Source organism: Danio aesculapii, chromosome 4, assembly GCF_903798145.1.
Source record: "Danio aesculapii chromosome 4, fDanAes4.1, whole genome shotgun sequence".
NCBI classification, from domain to species: Eukaryota; Metazoa; Chordata; class Actinopteri; order Cypriniformes; family Danionidae; genus Danio; species Danio aesculapii.
The window spans coordinates 55945009-55967258 of NC_079438.1; the positions used below are offsets into that span (position 1 = coordinate 55945009).

The following is a 22250-nucleotide window of genomic DNA, read 5'->3' on the forward strand; positions in this document are numbered from 1 at the left end:
GTTGTTGAACACAAATGAGAGAATTTGAAGAATGCCGAAAACGTGTAACACACTGTGAATATGAATTTGTTAGGTTTACTGAATTGAATTGTGCAAACTCATTGCCTTAATTTAATGAAGTAATTTTAACTTAATTGTATTAAGTATTTATTTATTAGTAACATATTAAAAATATTCCTTCCTTCACATATAATCACATTTACTTAGGACATTTAAGTTTTGTTGACTTGATTTGATCTGTAATCTTAGTAGAGATTTACAATTTTATTTTCACAGAAATCTTGGTAAATACCACACTAAATCATGTCTCCATATTTTAATCATGTGCAAAAAAAATACACAATAACAATATTTTTTTAATTTAATTTCAAAGCATGCTGGAAACTAAAGACCTGCATGGCTGGGTGAACTCACTCAGTTTAAGTTAGAACAGCTCAATTTAATGTTGAGTATTAAATAGCTTAAATTTTGATGTAACTTGTTTCTATTAAGTACAATGAACTTTCAATAAAAAAAATTAAGTAATTTCATTTAATTAATTAGCACTGCTCTATTTTACAGTTCAATTGACATCCACAGTATATGAAAAACAAATACTATGGAAGTCAATGGTTACAGCTTTAGAATATTTTCCAAAATATTTTCCTTTGTATTCATCAGAGCAAAAAGCGGGTTAAGAACAAGTCAAAGTTAAGTAAATGATGGCAGAATTGTTATTTGTGGGTGAACTATCCCTTTAATAATCATGCACCTTTGAATACATTTGAATATAATGCTTATTAATGATTACGTACGATACTAAAAGTAGTTATTAAGACTTATGTATTTACATATACTATATTAGCTCTTCATTCTGCACCCTAAACAAATCACCACTGACAGACCTTTATAGGAATGCGCAGGAGAACATTTCCACTGACTTGTGTCTCAGTGTGCAAGAAAAAGCAATAAAGAAAGCATTGATACAAGCAGAGCCAATGGCTTTTCAAACTAATGTGTTGTTTGTATGACTGCGGTTGACCTGATCCTCGGCTTATTGTTTGCTGTTGTGACTCTCCTTGAGTTATGCTAACTATTCCTCGTCTTCCCTCAGCCGCATTGGTTTTTAGTCACGGCGGCACAGGCCATTTTTTCCAGTGCACACAGATTATCTATGATTAATAGCCCAGCGCACGGCGAAACTGAAGACCTGGGCGGACACTTTCTGGAGCAGCACGAACATCATCCTGCCGGGGAGGATGAATTATGAGCAGCTGGCTTTTGTGGTGGCTTCAGCTTCACGTATGAGGATATTAGCAGGGCCAAACGTAACTAAAGCTTATCTAATCTGAGGTAATTCGGCTCAGTGTGATCCCGCACAGCAGCAGGGAGGTCTGAATATGAACGTGTGCGTCTACAGCAGATATGATGTATTGCAAATAACAACCCACAGCCTTAGCTAGCACATTTCTAGAGTTCACATGAGGACGGTTTTATTTTTTTGTTTGTAGCATCTTAAAAAGCTGAATAATATTATAAGAATTAAGGCTGCATGATAGTTAGAAAATAGGCAATTTTGTTCCAATAATTATATTTCTTGTGATATAAGATTGCATTTTTTATTGTTTAATGATCATACTAAAATAAACTGGGGTCACGCTTTATTTTGGTGGTCCATTTGTTGAATTTAAATTAACTAATTCTCATTAGATTAAAAGTAGACTGTTAGGTTGGGATTAGTTGGGGTTAGGGTCCAATATAATCTACCTCAGGCTATGTCAAGGTGCATACATTTAGACTTTAAAACACTATGAATGAGTAGAAATCTCATCAGATATTCTGATTCTTATTGGCTGTCATTTTATTATTGACATACAATATTTGTCATTTATCCCACTTGTCTGTGAACCTTTTTTCAGCAAAGAGCCATTTCAGATTTTTTTTATTAATATATTTATTACATAATATATGTATAAGAGCCATTGGGGGTTTGTTTGTATATAGCAAAACCTTTATTTATTCATAAACAAAAACTTTTTTTATGTTCATGCACAACTTAAAAATAAACAAATATGACGCATCACAATATATGAAGAAGGGATTTATAGATTTTTTTTCTTCTTGCTATCGCCACTCATGAATGTTGTTTGAATTTATGTGCACGAGGTTACCATAGAAATGTAAGTTGCTTGCCTTTTACTGGTGTCGCGATTCAAGTTAAACCACAGCATCACATTTATTAAAAAGTCTATTTATTGTAAACTGAGTTCTTATTCATTTTGCTGTATAAAATACAATAAAATGGAATTGTAATTTTATTTTCAATAGGAAGCTGATTTCTAGTGACAGTTATCATTTTTTAAACTTTAAAATATTATTAAAGAGAGACAGCTGGAGAGCCACATATTTTTGGTCAAAGAGCCACATGTGGCTCCCGAGCCAAAGGTTTCCTATCTCTGCACTATTATTACAATAACGATAATTTTTCAATATATTGTGCATCAATAATAATAATAATATAAGTCACAAAATATAATTGAAAAAAATTATTTAAATATTGTGAAGGAAATATATATTTTTGGCAACAATTTACAATAAGTAAAAAAATATATATATAACTTAATAAAAATAAGATAAGAAAGATTATTATTATATTTTTATGATTATGATGATGATGATGATTATTATCATTACTGTAATAAAATGGTAATTAAACAGTATGAATTTTCAACTAATTTAATTTACAATGAATTGAAACAAATAAATTGATTTTCATATTGTTTGCCATAGATGTTACCAAGGACATGAATTGTAATGATCACCATCAACCTAGCAGTTGCAGAACTACAATTCTGACACTAAACCAAACTACAAATTCCAGAAGTCCTTGCCCAATCCCTCCTGCCACATCAGACAGTCACCCAGACACACACACACACACACACACACACACACACACACACACACACACACACACACACACACACACAGCTGAAACCCATCTTCATTAATCACCTGGACTATATATACACAACTTTGCTTAGTCTTGTTGACAAAGCATTTCCCTAGTCTCGTCCTTCCATGTTTTGATCCTTGCCTTGTTCATTAATGTTGTTTTGCCGCCTATACTGACCATTCTCTCTTTAATAAACTGCATGTGGATCCTCAATTCTGTTAAATAATTATAATAATAAAACAAAAAATATATTTTTTGAAAAGATAATATGATGTATTATTAAATTTACGGCAAGCTACTATACATAAAATAATAAGAATTATTATAGAAGTATATAATATGTAATAAAATACTGTCCTTTCCAAGCTTTTAAACTATTTTTTATATCATATGAAAGTTTTCATTTAGCAAACTTCAACTAAAATTATTATTATTTTTTTTTTTGAGTAGATGACAGTAGAACATTAAAACAAACATTAATAAACACCATATCATATGTTCTGCTGATTGTTAGTTAATGCATTAACTAATGGGACCTCGCTGTAGAGCGTTTCCTCTTTTTTCTTTACTTTATTTATTGAATGTTTCTGAAGAAAATGGCACCAGACACTTAGTCTTTGATTCAAAAAACCCTGAAGAACAAAGGCGGCAGAACTAATCGCGAACAAAGCTGCCCTTCAAGGAATTAAACACACTGAAGTGAAATAAAAAACATCTAAATGTCACATAAAGATCCAGTTTAGGGACGGTCTCTGGGATAGAGTAATTGAAATTACTGCGCAGGAGGTGCAGAAGTTGCTTGTGTTATTTCAGTCAAAATATTCCTCATGCAAACTTAAATCTTCATAGCATCATTCATAACAGAAAAATAGTAGGATATTTCACGCTCTGACAAGGATACGCTTACACCCACGGGAGGATTAACATAACAGGAGTACGGTTGCTAAGAACTTTGCCGCGTTTCAGATAATGTTGTAATATTACTGTGCATATCAATGTATTTCACCCACTGATCTGCTAGAAACGTGCATTTACACGCTCTGGCAGCACGTTGAGCCAACCTTAAACAAATCATTTACCAGAAACAGCCATGTATTATGAAAAACGCCTCCTGTGTTACTGTTATAATGCACATTTTGGCTAACAACCATCATATTGTTGTACTGAAATGCACTTTCTTCCTTTACATCAATATACAGTAAATTCAGCTTTAAAAAGGTAACATTATCCAAGCTTCAATCAATTTACAACGCACTGCATTTAAATGACAAACAAATGGGGCTCCTAAATGGAGATTGGGTAAATTGGTGAACTTGACAATATTGCAGAAAATAAAAAAGATTTACACGATTTATAATTTGGTGTATGCAAAAATGCCATATAGAGCCAGCCTTAAACAAATCATTTACCAGAAACAGCAATGTATTATGAAAAACGCCTCCTGCAATACTGTTATAACGCACATTTTGGATAACAACCTTCATATTGTTGTACTGAAATGCTCTTTCTTCATTTACATCAATATGCAGTAAACTCAGCTTCAAAAAAGGTAACATTATCTAAGCTTAAATCAAGTTTCAATGCACTGCATTTAAATGAGAAACGCATGGTGCTCCTGAATGAATATCAGGTAAATTGGTGAACTTGACAATATCCCCCCACACCCCATACAACAACAAAAAAAAAAAAGATTTACAATTATAAAAAAAAAAACATTTCTAAAATAAATAAATTAATTAATTAATAAAGCAAGCTTAAATCAGTTCATTATGCTTTATGATTACATGAAAAATGTATGGGGGTCCAGAATGGAGATTGGGTATAGTGCTAAACTTAACAAAATCCACCAAAATAATTAACAATTATATGCACAGATCTAAATACGGGAAATGGCACATGTTTAAATACTAATATTGGCTATCAATCATCATATTTTTCTATAGCAAGTCACACAACTTAATATAAAGTAAACACAACTTCTAAAAAAATAGACATAAGCCAAACTTAAATTAGTTTATCATGCATTATGTTTACACAAAAAATGAATGGGGATCCAGAACTGAGATCGGGTATAGTGTTGAACTTAACAAAATCCACCAAAATAATTAACAATTATATGCACAGATCTAAATATGGGAAATGGCACATGTTTAAACACTAATATTGGCTTTCAATCATCATATTTTTCTATAGCAAGTCACACAACTTAATATAAAGTAAACACAACTTCTAAAAAAATAGACATAAGCCAAACCTAAATCAGTTTATCATGCATTACGGTTATATGAGAAACACGCGGGGCTCCTAAATGGAGATTGGGTAAAATGATGAACTTAACGAAACACCCGAAATAATTTAATCATATAAACATATAAAACTGAACAACTTCTAAAAAACTGCACATAACCCAAGCTTAAATCAGTTTAGAATGCATTACGATTAAATAAAAAAATACATAGGGCTCCTGAATGGAGATTGGGTAAAATGGTATATATTTTTAAATAAAAAAATAAATGGTGAATATTTTTCTGGAGGGACTTTTTCTATTTAAATTACATCAATAAAAAGTTAACTTGATTTCAAAAAGATCAAAATAACCCAAACTTAAATCAATTTAACTTGTTTTTCAGTTATGAGAAACTTCAGAATAGACATTGGGTTGCACCTTGAACTAAATAAAACCCAGCAAGTCCTTTACAATTATAAAACAAGCAAACAAATAGTGTTGCATTAGGGGAGCAAAAACACTATATTCATATATATTCTGCGTTATGCAGAGACACAACCTCACAACCATTCATCTCAATATAACATAAACCTGACAAAAGCCTAAATCAATTTACTATGCATTTCAATTAGATTATATGACATATGCATGAGTTTGCCGAATGGAGATCAGGTCACAGGGTGAACTTAACATAGCCTAATGAATAATTTGAAATGACAAATAAAGCCTCATATGTAATCCAAATGACATCTAGGTGACGGGTAATAATGCTAATACTGGCGCAGACATTCATTTTATTGATCTAAAGAGAATCATTCACTTCAATTACTTAAATAAAATCTAAATAACCAAAGCTTAGATCAATTTTCTATGCATTTTAATTATCTGAGAAATGCACATTTATTCTGACAGAAGAGCAGGTGACTTGGTGAACTGCAACACATTTCCATTAATAAAAATAGAGATTATTTATTGCAATTACATCAATAAACCCTAATTATAAAAAATGAAATAATTTTTCCTATGCATTTCAATCGCACAAGGAAAATATGGCGCTACTGAACATTTATGACTGTTTTTAATAGTGATAAATGCAAGAACAGACCTTTGTAAGGAAGAAATGGCACCTGCATGACTCCTTTTAATGTAAATGTTGGGTGATGAACGTTCTACAGAGACCTGTTCACTTATTTTACATCAATATAAAGTAACTTGACTTAAAAAAAAAACGAAATAACTCAACTTTAAATCAATTTCCCATGCATTTTAATTATATATGCAACTCATGGGGCTCCCGAATGGAGATCGGGTCACACGGTGAACTTAACAAAACCCAATAAAATGATCTGCCAGTGATTTATGCGGGACCCGTAATTTGATTCTACAGATATGTGGGGTGATTATCTTAACCAGTCACCTTTGGAAGGTATTGATTTCTTGAGGAGCAGTCGGCATGCCGGCCACTGTTCATGCAGCTTTTTTATTGACTCTTTATGATTCTCCAGAGTCTCTGCATTGGAAATGTCAAAGTGCACGTATTGGTTTTTTTGGGGTGATACCATTCTCAGATGCAAGAGGGTAGATCATATCAGCAGTGATATCTTTATGTGAGTGGAAAATGAAGAGGTAATAGTCGCCTCAATGAAAATCCTCACAAATTGATTTTCGAAGCATTAACCAAAGCACATTCTTGATAATGGAGGCATATTTTATAGACAGTGAGGTTTTATCTACTTCTCGACGGTGGTTCATTTCACAAAGGCTGCTACCGATACGACAGTGATATTAATTCAGGCCAAGTCATTTTTTTTTTCATTACAAACCAATTATGAAACCCTTTTGCTTGGTGTGCCAATCAGACAATAGTTCAATAAATACAGTCTCAGGGCCAAGTTTTGCTGAATTTTATTTCTTCTTCGTCTTTTAAGATGCCTTTTTTTCTCCTCTCAAATGATTCTTTGTTCTTTCATCTTGAGTAATGTGAAGGGTTGGGGGTCTGTGTTAATAGAATGCCATCTATCCCACTGTTCTAGCGTTAAATAAGAATATAAATAGGCTTGTTAGTGTAAGGAATAATTGCTATATCCATAATTGTCTCTCTTGGCTTGCGCACAGTGTAGCAGACGCAGTGAGAGGCTAATGTGACTAAAGAGCAATGCGGTAATGAGCTTTTATCATGAACCACTGTGAAAGGAAATCAAACACTAGAGTTTTTGCAATTGAGAAAAAAGTACCGAACAACTTGTTTGCATGAATAATGTACTTTTAAGGCTTTAAAAAAATGCATTTTAAATAATTAATTCAGATGGAAATGAATATTCTGTCATGATTTACATAACCTCATGATGTTCCGAACTTAAATGCGATTATGTTTTAGTGCAATAATAACGGCATGCAGGTTTAGAAGGACAAGAGTGTGAGTAAATATTGACTGAAAATTATTTTAGGGTTTATAAGTATCCTAACGGACATGCTGAATTTAACAAACCCCAACAAATCATTTACCCAAAACATCATTTACCAAAAATGACACCTGCATTACTGTTAATGTTTTTTCCTAAATAAATTGTTCCTCAGAGTTTCACTTAAGTTGCATAAATATAAAGTAAACTTAACTTTTTAAATATTAAAACAATCTAAGCATAACTCATTTTACTACACATATTAGTTATTATGGAAATACTGTACATGGGGATCCCAAATGGAGATTGGGTCACACAGTAAACTTAAAATATCTTTTATTTAATTATTATTATTATTATTATTATTATTATTATTATTATTATTATTATTATTACTATTACTATTATTATTATTATTATTATTTTCTGCATGCAGGTTTGGAATGACAAGACTGTGAGTAGATTTTGCTGAATTGGACAACCCTCCAATAAATCATTTACCTTTATAAACAGTCTAATATAGAGGGAAATTACACCTGCAGTACTGTTAATCATGGAATTGTTTACTAATAAAGCATTACCTTGTTCCAAAGAGACACATTGACTTAATTCACGTCAATATAAAGTAAATTTGACTTTAAAACAAATATCTAATCCACACATAAATCATCCAAACATATAATTTATACGAGAAATGCACGGGGCTCCCAAATGGAGATTGGGTCACACAGTGAACTTAACCATTTTTGTTTGTTTGTTTGTTTTTCAGTGAAATGATAACAGCAAAAAGGATTGGATGACAAGAGAGTCAGTAAATTTTGCTGAATTTAACAAACCCCCAATAAATCATTTACCCATACAAAAACAGCCTTAAATAGAGGAAAATTACACCTGCATTACTGTTAATCATGGATTTGTTTACTAAAAAAATATTCAATTATTCCACAGAGACACTTTCTTTTAACTTACCCAAATATAAAGTAAATTTGAATTTAAAACAAATATATAATCCGAAAATAAATCATTGTATGCATTTCATTTATATGAGAAATGCATGGGGCTCCCAAATGGAGATTGGGTCACACAGTGGACTTAACAAAACTTATTTCTTTTTTTTTTTTTTTTAAATAATAACAAGATACATGATTGGAATGACAAGAGTGCAAATAAATAATGCTGAATTTTGCAAACCCCAATAATCATTTACCCTTTACAAAAACAGCCGTATGTGGAGGAAAATTACACCTGCATTACTGTTAATCATGACATTGTTTACTTATAAAACATTAACTTGTTCCACAGAGACATGGTTACTTCATTTATTTTAATGTAAAGTAAACTTGACTTAAAAAATCCAAACATAAATCCAAACATAAATCCAAACATGCATGGGGCTCCCAAATGGAGATTGGGTCACACGTTGGAATTAACTAAACTATTTCTTTCTTTTATTTTCATTTCTTTTTAAAAAAAAATAATAACAAGATACATGTTTGGAATGACAAGAGTGCAAGTAAATAATGCTGAATTTAGCAAACCCCAATAATCATTTACCCTTTACAAAAACAGCCGTATGTGGAGGAAAATTACACCTGTATTACTGTTAATCATTAAATTGTTTACTGATAAAACCTTAACTTGTTCCACAGAGACATGGTTACTTCTTTTACGTCAATATATAGTTAACTTGACTAAAAAAAATCTTACAATCCAAACATAAATCAATTTATGCATATAGGTTACACAAGAAATGCATGTGGCTCCCAAATGGAGATTGAGTCAGGCAGTGAACTTCACTTTTTTCCTCTCTTTCTCAGTTTAATTGACATGAGAGTGAGTAAATAATGATTGAAATTTCTTTCAGGGTGCATACTTAGTTTATCAAACTCCAATAAGTCATTTATTCTTACAAAAACAGCCCCATGTTGAAGTAAATGACAACTGCATTGCTGTTAATAACAAAAAAAAAGGTAAACTTGACTCAAAATAATCCAAGCATGAATCAGTTTTTCTCTGCATATCAGTTGAAAAATGCATGGGGCTCCCAAATGGAGATTGGGTCATGCAGTGAAATCTGTAATTTTTCAGTGCAATAACAACACACTGGTTTGGAAACACATGAGGGTGAGCAAATAATGACTGAACTTTCCACACTCGAGCTTCACAGACACTGAACGCCACCTGATCAATATCACCACCCACCTGATGACCCATTTGTCTGTTTCCTACAGCGCACCTGAAACTACTGTAGCGCTCATCAGCCAGGGGCTATGTGAAACCCTGGCCATGACTTCTTTAGGTTAGCCTTTTAACAGGTGAAATGTTTCGGAGACCATCACCCGCTGGGTCAGGTGAAAGGGGTAGCAGCGGGTGATGTTATTATCTGTAGCCCACAGCAATATTCCGCCACCTATTGCTCACATGCACACAAACAAACATTCACAGGCCCCACTACAAGCTCTCTTAATGCCGACTTGAGGATATGAGAATCAAATGCATAGTAAAACTAAAACTAGACAGTGCAGTGGAGAATATTCATAATAACATGGAGTTTCTTTACAGCAATTTTTTTTCTGTTGCTTCTAACCTGTATGTACATTTGGAGCAATTCATTCTTCAAATATGATAAACAGCCCCAGCGTGATAAACAACTGATCAACCTCAGCATGATTACACTGTTCTTACCCCCAAAGTGCTGCTAGTATACATTCAGTGACTTTCCCAGTGCAGACTGATCCCTTGTTTGCTGTCTGGCTACTAGTTTTTCACTTTAAAAGGTGTGTTGTGTCATGAAGTAAACAGAAATAGTTGATTGTTCTCTATAACATGGTTGCTATTTACCTCCCGCAGATCTTTAAACACTTGTGTTACAAAGGCAATGACTGATACATATGTATTACAAGCACTGTTATCAGCTCCACAACAGAAAATGAAACCATATACAGAGGTGGCACGGAATGGAAGGACAAAGTCAATGATTTTGGCAGATACAGTTCAGAGAATGCTCCTAAAACTATTTAATGTAGCTTTTGTCCCTGTAAAAAATCAAAATAAAGTTTTTTAAATGTTAGTATCAGTATGTTCATCTTAAGAATATATTTATAAAGCTAGTGTGCTCCAAAACAGTGATAAAATTTACTTTAGAAAATTTAGAAAGCTTGTAGTTTGTCACTTTCACCTAATTAGATCAAAAATTTTCCTCATAAAATCACCTCATACTTCAATTTCTCATCATATTTTGACCAAATCAAATGCTCACTAGTATCTGAAATGACCTGTCTCCTTCAAGATGGTTTTCATTTGAGGCACTTGATCTCATCCACTCTACTCAACTGTAAAAAAAACGAAACACTATTGGGAGAAGCTACTCTATGTCCCACCCTGTCTTCATGTTTCAGTTGAAATTCAGTCAAGCATCAAACAAAAATGCACCATTAAAAGCAATTCATGGGGCCTTTAAGAGATAAATAAGACAAACATGTCATCCAAATTCCTACCAGAAAACAGGGTATGTATTGACAGCCTGATCTCACAAGAAAACGTAAGTATTTTACGTTTTGTCAGTTTAGTGGCTAATTCGTACGAAATTGTACGATTTTAAAAAGGAGGTGTGGCAACTAACCCCGCCCCTAAACCCAACCGTCATTGGGGGATGAGCAAATCGTACTGAATTTTACGAATTAGATCGTACGAATTAGCCACTAAATCAAAAAGTTACGAATTGCCGTGAGATTGTGTTGGTATTGACCATAAAAAACAAGGTCACACTTTACAAGGTTTCATTAGTTAATGTATTTACTAAGATGAATAAATCTTGTAGAGCATTTATTAATCATAGTTCAACATTCACTAATGAATTATTAACATCCAAATTCATCCACTTTAACAGTAGTTAATGCACTGTGAGTTAACATGATTGAACAACTGTATTTTTATTACTAATCTTAACTAACATAAAGAAATACTGCAATGAATAAATATATTATCTATTGTTTGTTCCTTTTAATTGTAAAAAAATCATAACAATTCAAATATAAATCAATGTATGTATATCAGTTATACAAGAAATGCATGGGGCTCCCAAATGGAGATTGGGTCAAGCAGTAAACTTGACAAATCTTTTTATTTTTTCTCTCTCTCAGTTCAATATTATCAGATGACATGAGGTCAAAAAATATTGGAATTTTCTGCTTAATTTAACCAACCCCAACAAGTCATTAACCCTTACAAAAACAGTCCCACGTAGAGGTAAATGACAACTGCATTGCTGTTAATAACGAAACATATAAAGTAGATTGTTAGTAAATATGTTAGTAAATGCATTAAGTAGCATTAACTAATACAACCTTATTGTAAAGTGTTACCAAAACAAACATTTGCAATGACATTAGAAATTCAGTGCTTTTCATTTAAAAAAATAAATAAATCACACTTACCCTTTCCGCCGATTGTGCAGTGCCAAAGAAGATTGGTATAAAAGCTAACCAAATGATGCAGGTAGTGTACATAGTAAATCCGATTGGCTTGGCCTCGTTGAAAGTTTCTGGCACGCCACGGGTCTTGATGGCGTAAACAGTGCATGTGACCATCAAAAGGATGCTGTAGCCCAGAGAACAGATGAGCGACAGGTCCGAGATGTCACACTTTAGGACCCCGCGGGCCTTCATCGGGTCGGATGTGCGCTGCTCGCCATAGTCCACCACTGTATGTGGTGGATCAACAGCAAACCACACAAACACACCAAGCAACTGAACTGAGATCAGGCTGAAGGTGATGACCAGCTGGGATGCAGGGCTGATAAAGCGTGGCGCAGCCACTGACTTTTTGCCTTGTTCAAAAATGCGGTGGATACGGTTGGTTTTGGTTAGTAGAGCCGCATAGCTGAAGCACATGCCCAATCCCAGAAACACCCGCCTGAAGGAGCAGATGCCTAAACTGGGGGTGGCGATCATCAAGAAGGTGATGGCGTAACACAAGAAAATACCTGTCAGTAAGACATAGCTCATTTCCCGTCCAGATGCACGCACGATAGGGGTGTCATTGTAACGGACAAAAGTGACCACTACAAAACTGGTGGCCAAAATGCCAAGAACGGCAACGAACACCGGCACGGCTGCCCAAGCTGAATGCCACTCCAGTTTGATGATCGGGATGGGGACGCAGCCAGTACGGTTGCGGTCTGGACGCTGCTCATAAGGACAGAGTTCACAACTGAACTCGCTGACCTGGAAGTGGTAGCCTTCGCATCGCTCACAGTGCCAACAGCAGGGCACACCCTTCACGATCTTCTTACGTTCACCCATTTGACACGGCACACTGCACACTGAGGCTGGAAGTCTGGGATCGCCCGTCCGCCAGCGCATCACATTCACCTGCAGATGAAATAACAAGAATGTCTCATCAGAGATCAGAGATGTACAGCAACATTACAAACTGCTACATTCAAACTACATACAAACTACATCCAAGCAAGTCTAATCACTCAGAGCAGGCTAGCAACCATGCTTTAAATGCCCAGAATAATTTAAAATGACCAGGCAAAAGCATAACAAACACTCGCAACCACCAATAACTGGTAAAGTGTGTTAAAAAGCCCAGAATACCTTAGCAACAACCTAGAATTGGCCTGACATGCTAAATAAATATTGTAACACTCTAGCAACCACCCAGAAGTGGTATAACATTCTGCAAATGGCCAGAACACTCTAGCCACCAACTAGAAATAGTCTAACATAATGGAAATGACCGTTCCATTAGCAACTCCCTAAAAGCTGTGTAGCACAATGGTAATGAGCATAACACCCTTGCAACCCACAAGAAATTGGTCTAAAAATGACTGTCACACACTAGAAACCACCTAGAAATTGTATAAGACAATGAACATGGCCAAAAAAATGGATAATGGTAACCATGATAAACTAAAACTAACAAAAAATTGCCTAAAATGATAAACAAAATAACCAGAACACCCTTGCAACCAATTAGAAATGGTCTAAAATGGTCTAAAAATCACATTCACATGCAAAAGAAAACAAAAATGTCTCATCAGATAAAAGCAAAGATCAGAGATGTACTCCAAAATTACAAACTGTGCATTCAAGCAAGTCTATTTTGTCACATGTGCATAAAAACACACACAGATCAACAACGCATCCATGCTTTAAATGCCCAGAAAAGTGTAAAATGAGCAGGCAACAGCATAAAAAACACTAGCAACCACCAACAAATGATAAAGTGTAATAAAAAGCCCAGAATACCTTATCAACAACCTAGAATTAGCCTAACATGCTAAAGAAATATTGCAACACTCTAGCAACCACCTAGAAATGGTATATCATGCTGCAAATGGCCAGAACACTCCAACTAGAAGTAGTCTAACATAATGGAAATGACCATAATGCACTTGAAACTCCCTGAAAGCCATGTAACACAATGGTAATGACCATAACAACCATCAAGAAATGGTCTAAAATGACCAAAACACACTAGCAAGCACCTAGAAATTGTATAAGACCATGAGCATGACCATAACACCATAGCAAACAACTAGAACGTGTTTAACAAGATAAAATAACCATAACACCCTTGCAGCCAACTACAAATTGTCTAAAATGGTCTACAATCACATGTCTCATCAAATGAAAGTAAAGACCAGAGATGTACTGCAAAATTCCAAACTGTGCATTCATGCAAGTCTAATTAGCCACATGTGCATAAAAACCACACAGAGCAACCTATGCTTTACATACCCAAAATAATTTTAAAAGGTTTGACAAAAGGTGTACAGTACATGGTAAAAAAATCCAGACAACCCAACAATTGGTATATAGCATGATAAAAAGACCAGAATATCTTAGCAACCACCAAGAAATGCCCAGAAATATTGTAACACTCAAGAAACCGCAACCACCCAGAAACGTTATAATGAAAATGGCCAGAACACTCAAGCAACCAACTGGAAATAGTCTAACGATAAAAATTACTATAACACTCTAGCAACAACCCAAAAGCCATATAACACAATGGGAATGACTATAACAACCTCCCAGGAAGTGTATAACATAATTAAAACTAACACCCTTGCGACCATCTAGAAATTGTATAACACAATGAACATGACCATAAGATGATAGCAAACAACTAGAAAATGTGTAACACAATAAAATGACCATAATACACTTGCAACCAACTAGAAATTGTCTAAAATAGTTAAGAAAATGACCATAACACTCTTGCAACCACCTAGAAAATATGTAACACATTGAAAATGAACATAACACCATAGCAAACAACTAGAAACTGTATAACATGATAAAATGACCGTAACACCCTTGGAAGCCAACTATAACATAATAAAAAATGGTCGTGACACCAAGCAAACAGCTAGATTTGGTATACAATGTATAAAATGCTAAAAATGGCCAGAACACAATTGAAACCACCAAGAAACTACAGTACAACATGCTAAAAATGTCCAGAAAGTGTATGTAGAAAGTGTATAAGATAATAAAATAACCACAACATCCCTGCAAGCAGCTAGAAATTGTCTAAAATGGTTTAAAAATGACCATAACACCCTTGCAATCACCTAGAAAATATGCAACACAATGAAAATGAACATAACACCATAGCAAACAACTAGAAACTGTATTATGATGTGCTAAAAATGTCCAAAAAGTGTATCTAGAAAGTATACAAGATGATAAAGTGACCCTTGTCAACCATCCATACCATAAGAAAAGATTGGCAGTAGCACCTAGCAAACAGCCAGATGTGGTATACAATGTATAAATACATATAGAATGCTAAAAATGACCAGAACACACTTGCAACCATCAAGAAACTATATTGTGATATGTTAAAAATCCCCAAAAGACCATTTGAACCACTGGGTAATTGAATTCCAACATACTAAACACATCAATAATATTAAAGCAAGGCCTGGAACGATTACAGTGAGTTTTGCACATGCAAACAACACTCATGTTGTTTTGCAAACCGTAGTTTAATCTTACACACCATCATCTTTCACATCCAAGTGGAAAGAATACAATTGTTTCAGTAATTTACATATTGAAAGTTTGCTATTAGTCGTTTACTAAGCAGACTGATTCATTTAAAGTGACCTTCATGCATCTTTCATACTGTAAACGATAAAACATCCACCTACAAATAATAATGGAAAAAGAGCTGTCAAAAGACGAAGACCAGAGGCCTAGTTTGAAACGAGAAAACTGCGCATCCAAAAAGTCTCATTACCCACACATACGCATCACATCAATGTGGGTAGTGTCACATTTGCAGAAGAAATCATTTTATTACCCCTTAGTGCCTGAAAGCTGTGGAAAATAAGAAGCCGACGCTGCTCTTTAAAGTGCAGTCAGTTTGGCTCCCGGGCGCAACTTTTGATGACAGATATATTTTCGGGACAAACTTGTGCCAGAGGCGTTTGAGATTAAATAAATAACATGACAAAACCCCGAGTTTGAGAAGTGGAGGCGATATATTATGCACACGTCTATTAAAAAAAATTGTAATTGCACATAAAAAAAAACAAATCTTTTGGCAGAACAATCCATTGGACATATAAGGACAGCTCTATACTTCTTCTCCATGGTTCTCACTGTTGCTTGCTTTACGAAGATGGCAGCGAATGAATTATTCATGCTTGAAACAAATTATGCCTGGCAAAAACAGATTGGCTTTAATTAGAGAAATGAAAAAAGAAAGGACATATTAAAATGTGGAAAAAGAGAGAGAGAGAATTTGCAAATGAACAGAAGTTTAATTTGACTTATCACATAAAAGGGTATGAAGGGTATTTAAGAATAATTGAAAGACCAAATCCCTTCATTTGATTCTTCCCATTGAGTCTGAAACAAAAGCCACACTGACCGTTCACAATTAGGCTGTTTAATTTGGGTTTTATTCATCTTGAAAACACACTAATAGGGAACGAGAAGTGTTTCTGAGGTTCAAATGCTGTCAGAATTAGCACAAACCACTTACATGCTTGCGGTATTACTCATAGTTAGGGTTAGGGATTTAAACAAATCTCTAACCCTAAGTAGTAAGTACTAAATTGCGGCACAAATCGTCCTGCATAATTTGTGCGGCAGAAATCAAATGTGTGACTTGATGAGGCGAGATGTACTTTTATAAGTGATCAAACCTGGAAAAGCACAAAATGACAATCCTAAAAAGCAGACACAACACCTAGGATCTGCACAGCGATATGCTTAAAAGGCTCTATCAATGACTACCTAGCAACATGCTAAAAATGTCAAAGTAAAAATGAGAAGAATAAATAACTTGGTGAGAGTGGCAGGACAAATTATGGGGATCCAGACGCTTTCATTTTTCATTTCTGAGGTGTGCATGATTCAGCAAACCAACTAGAAACTAAAAACGTATTCAAATGTGTTGGTGCTTTGGGTATCAGCTGATGAATTCAGAGTGAAAATATAGGGTCTGATTATTCAGGCACAATCAATATAACCAGGGGCGGACTGGGAAAGGGGCAGAAGGGGCAGGCCAGATTGACCATCGGACCATCATGCAGGAAATGCAAAAAACATATCCGAAAAAACCTTAACCCAGTGCTCCCTATGGCCAGTCCGCCCCTGAATATAACTATTCTTTTCCTCCCATTGTCAGTTAACTGGATTAAAGAGCATTTATGACAGGTTTGTTGATAGGACAGGATAACAGCAATAGTTAGTACATCAGATTGTTGAGGGGTCGTGTTTCTAATCGATTGTATTTATTAATGAAATTCACTGTAAAACTCAACTTTATCAAATGAAATGAGTGTAGTGAACTCAAACTTTACTGAAAGTTAACTCTACTCATTTGAAAAGAGTTTTGAACTCTTTAATATTTAATTAAATACATCAATATGTCAAGTTAAATGGAGTAAGTTCACAGTACTCATATAGATTAGTTTATTAAACTCAAATGGTTTGTAGCAATCGGTTTCCTCAAATGGTTTGAGTTGTCTTAACTTATTGGCTTTTACAGTAATCAATTGGATTGAGTTCTCTTTATTTAGCAGATTTTACTGTGCTCCAATTGCTTCGTTTACTCAAATGGATTAAGTTCACAGTACTCATTAAGATTAGTTTTTGAGTTTAAATGGTTTGTTGCAATCGCTTTCCTCAAAAGGTTTGAGTCACCTTAACTTTTGGGGTTTTACAGTGTTGTTGTACTAATCAGAATTATAGGTTTATGAAGTTTTTTTTTTAATGTTGTACTTACAAACAGGTCAAATAAATACTTAGAAAATGCTAGAAACCCTCTAATGGGGTTATACATCAATTTATCTCGATTCGTCTAGAATATTGTAATGCCCTCTATGTGGGTATTAGCCATGCCTCTCTTACTCGTCTGCAGACATTGCTGGCTTCTCTTCATTGACCTCCTGTACAGTTTAGGATACATTTTAAGATTCTAGTTTTGGTGTTTAAATGCCTAAATGGACTAGCACCAAGATACTTGTCTTCATTAATTCAATTGTACACTCCATCAAGGGCACTTAGATGTGCTGATCAGCTACTTTTGGCTGTTCCACGCACAAGGTTAAAAACTAGGGGGGACCGTGCCTTTGCAGTGGTGGCCTCCAAACAATAATTTGCCTCTCCATTTTAGGCAGGCCACAACCCTTCCTGTTTTTAAATCTGGTCTTAAAACCCAGTTTTACTCCTTAGCTTTTAATACCATATGAGAGTCTTATGTCTGTTGTCTTTGTCCTTTGTTTTAGATGTGTGTACAACACTTTTGTAAGCACTTGTTGTTTTTAAAAAGCGCTTTATAAATAATCATTGACTTGACTTGACTAATAACATGATTATAAAAAACAAGAACACCATATTAACCGCCTGGCGACAGTCAAAAGGAGAAAATAAAACACCCAGAAGATGCTAGCAATAACCCCTCAAATCCCAACCTAAAAAACACCATGAACACTGTAGTAACTGTGTCACAAAGGACAAAAATCCACCCTAGCAACCCTATGGTAATATATAATAACAATCTACAGTAGCAACATTTGTTCAGATCATCTTAGTAACACTCAAAATACCCTAGCAACCCCTTAGCAACACGATAAAATATTAATCAGCAACATACACCCAGAACTCTGCATCATAGCATGAGGAAAACCCTGTAAACATCTGCATAGAGTTCTGTGCAAGCAAACCACCGCCGGCATCCTCAAAAAAATTGCATTTAATTTCACACGCCCTCAACCTTTGGAATCAGAGCGAGAGAATGTTCCCGCTTCAGCGATTTACATATTGAACGCTTGCTACCAGTCGTTTAGCAAAGTGACCCGCATGTATCTCTGTAAACAGTCAAATTGCAAAACACAGTCATCGGCTGTGCGTATTGATTGTGAAAATGTGTTTTTTTGTTGTTGTTGTTTTTTTCAGAAAATGAAATGTTAACCTCGTTCAGAGTCGCAATCTTTCCAGGCTAACAGACTCTTTTTTTCCTTCTCTCTCCCTCCCGGATGTGTCAGTAAAATTGAGTTACATGCAAATCACTGGGCTTCTCTTTCTCTGTAACTGATCTGTTAAAGTGCTTAAAGAAGAAATGGAATCAAAACTATCCATGTTGATTTTGTTAGCTCACATTGCTAGTTTTGTGGTGAACAATTCATCTGTGTATGTCATTAACCTGTTAGCCAGCACCGACTTATGGGGATTTACACTTACCCAACTTAGTAGGACAATAGGATAGGATAACTGTAATAATTCTTGACCCCTGTGAGCTACAAACAAATATTCAACCCATATTCAATATTGATAAGTACCCCAATATACATTTCTGGAGAGCGGCAAATATGACCCTGATGGTCGATCCACCAGAGGCCGTTGTCGACTGACTGAATGACTGACCGACCGATTCCCCCACCCACCCATTTCCCTAAATCCGATCAATAGTGTTTTCAAAAGCAAAGACTGACCTGCCCACCTCCTCCCTAAACACAACTGACAGTGATTTCAAAGGCAATCCAGAATAAGAAAAGCCCTCGTGGCAGCCTGATTTTTACTACATTTTCAGATTTATCATCTTCTCACCCTGTTAATTATTTGATTATTTTATTTTTTGCCTTTTGTTTTACCTGCTTTCTGGAACTGTTCTTCATCATACACAAACCCCATTGTTGCAGTCAACTTGTTGCGTCTCAAGTTTGCCTACGTACTCGGCGAGCTACCGGGCAAACTGGTAACAGCGGAAAAGCCGTCCACATAGAGGTAAGCGGTCAGCTGGTAGCGCCGCCCCGTAGCACATCGACCCATAGCACACCGCCCTGTAGCATTCGTTTTAAAGACGTAATGCAGTCATTCATACCTCTGGCTACATAATTCGTGCTCTCCAGAAATATATACGGGGCTACATATTCACAATGAGCCTGTCTTGCAAATATTAGGTATCATTGGGAAGAGGACTCTTTGAGCTTTACTATGGTCCATCAAGCCAGTTTAAGGCTAAACAAATATAAAACATTATACAGGCAAAAGTAATGAAAATCAAAAATTGTATTGTGTTCAATATTTGTTTTTCATATATAAACACAGTAAAAAAAAATTGTGATAACCTAGAAAAATTTTCTCTTGAAAGCCAAGTGTCTTGTGAGTTTATATTTCAAATTTGATAATTTGAATTTAATAATAATAATAATAATAATAATAATAATAATAATAATAACAATAATAATAATAATAATAATAATAATAATAATAATAGTTGTTTGCCAATACTTTAATTGAAATCTGAAAATGCACTTCCTTTTTTAAAGTAAAATTCTGAGATTACATCTGTCTGAGGTATATACTTAACCACGCCCCTCCAACTGGCAACGAAGAGAAATGATGAGCAGGAGGTGTCTGTTAGGTTGTAATAACTTTCCCCAAACCCTTTTCCAGATCTTTCGGAATGATATGCCTGCTTTACTACATCCAATCAGCTTGCAGTAGAGAAAACAAGCCACGCCCACTGTTTTATAATTTAAATTTGTGTTTCTCCAGGAACTGCGTCACAATATGGAAAAAAAAAATGGTCGACCCAGCAGACATACAACGTCATAAGACGTTAATATTAGGTTAGATTTAGGTCAATAGCAGGTAACACTTTATTTTGATGGTCCATTTGAGTATTAGGAGACTGTCTGCTTAATATCTGTTGAGTCTGCTCTTTTAACAGACATTTAACTGACTATAAGAAGCTTTACAAGTACATGTCAACTTACACCAACCCTAACTCCAACCTAACTGTCTACTTATAATCTATTGAGAATTAGTTGCAATTTAACTTAAATTCAACAAACAGACCATCAAAGTGTGACCCAATAGCATTTAAGGAAAATTTAATTTGATGCCCAATAACAACTTGAAATGACGTTGATATTTTGTTAATTGTAGGTTGAGTTGGAAAGTGACCAATATTTAGCGCTGGAGTCAATATCTTAATCCAACGTCATGTTGACGTCAAAAACTGACATTTATTCATTAGGTATGGCAACCAAAATCCTACGTCTGATAAACGTCATATTGGTAACGTCCACACAACATCAAGCTGTAACATCATTTCAAGAGTTCACTCTTAGCTGATGATTGATTATAAAGCTTGTTTGGCATGCTGTTCCAAGAGAGAGCCCTGAGCCCATAAGATCCTCGAGTCCAGGGCTCCCTCCCGTTTGCAAAGCGAGAGGGGAGTTTGAGCTGAAGTAGAACTCAAAAACTCCCCTGCTGTAGTAGCTAATGAACAGATTACTACTTACTATGAGCATGTCTATGGTGCCGATTTGGATTAGTCAATTAACTTAAGTTGCATGTTTTTGGATGGTGGGAGGAAACCGGGGAACCTGGGGGAAACCCACGAAAGCACGGGGAGAATGTGCCAACTCCGCACAGAAACATCGGCTGGCTTGGTAAGGACTAGAACCAGTGATGTTCTTGCTGTGAGGCAATAGTACTAACCACTAGGCCACCGTGCCACCCATCTAGGAAAGGAGGAGGAGTAGGGGGGAAGGGGGGATTCTTTAAAATGATGATGGCTGTGATATGGAACTGAGGGTATTTATAGTGGCTTAGGAATCGCTTGATTGGTGAATCATAAATTGAATAATGCAGGATAGGCTGCAAGCAATCATAAGCACTTGATCCTCTCGAAATTAGTTTATAAATAAACTTCACTAGATGTTGATATTTTGTTGTTTTTAGGTTGCGTTGAAAGGTAACTAAAATGCAACATATGTCCCACGTTGGATATTGACCATGGCCTGACATTAGATTCTGATGTCAAACCGATTTTCATTTCCAAACAAAACGCAACGTCCCACGACGTTGAGGTACAACATCAATCTGACATCATGTTGATGTCCTGTGCCTGTTGACCAGCTTCATGTTCATGTCAGCTTTAAGGGGAGGGTTTAACAGTGGCGTTAAGTAAAAGAGATTTACAAGAATGTTTTTGAAGGGCAGTATCACAACTCCTCTAAGTGATTTTTTCCTCCCACTCACCTGCACAGACACAAAAGCCCAGAGGAGCTACGGATTCTCCGTCACGTATCAGAAAACGACAGCTTCAATCTCTCCTCCACTGCGAGAGCTTTTGGCCATGAAACCACGACTCGTTTCTGGCTCCATTAAATTTGCTTCGCAGCCAGGCATAACACATTACA

At 35.4% G+C, this 22250-nt stretch overlaps 1 protein-coding gene across 2 annotated transcripts in view; it reads right to left on the reverse strand.

Annotated features, from left to right (window-relative positions):
• The window catches only part of grm8a (glutamate receptor, metabotropic 8a), a 317146-nt gene that overhangs the window by 26992 nt on the left and 267904 nt on the right, over positions 1-22250 (reverse strand). For both annotated transcript variants that reach the window (XM_056456168.1, XM_056456169.1), the window contains exon 9: positions 12001-12936. In XM_056456168.1, the coding sequence (XP_056312143.1) occupies positions 12001-12936 (936 nt within the window). The remainder of the gene's footprint in view (positions 1-12000; positions 12937-22250) is intronic.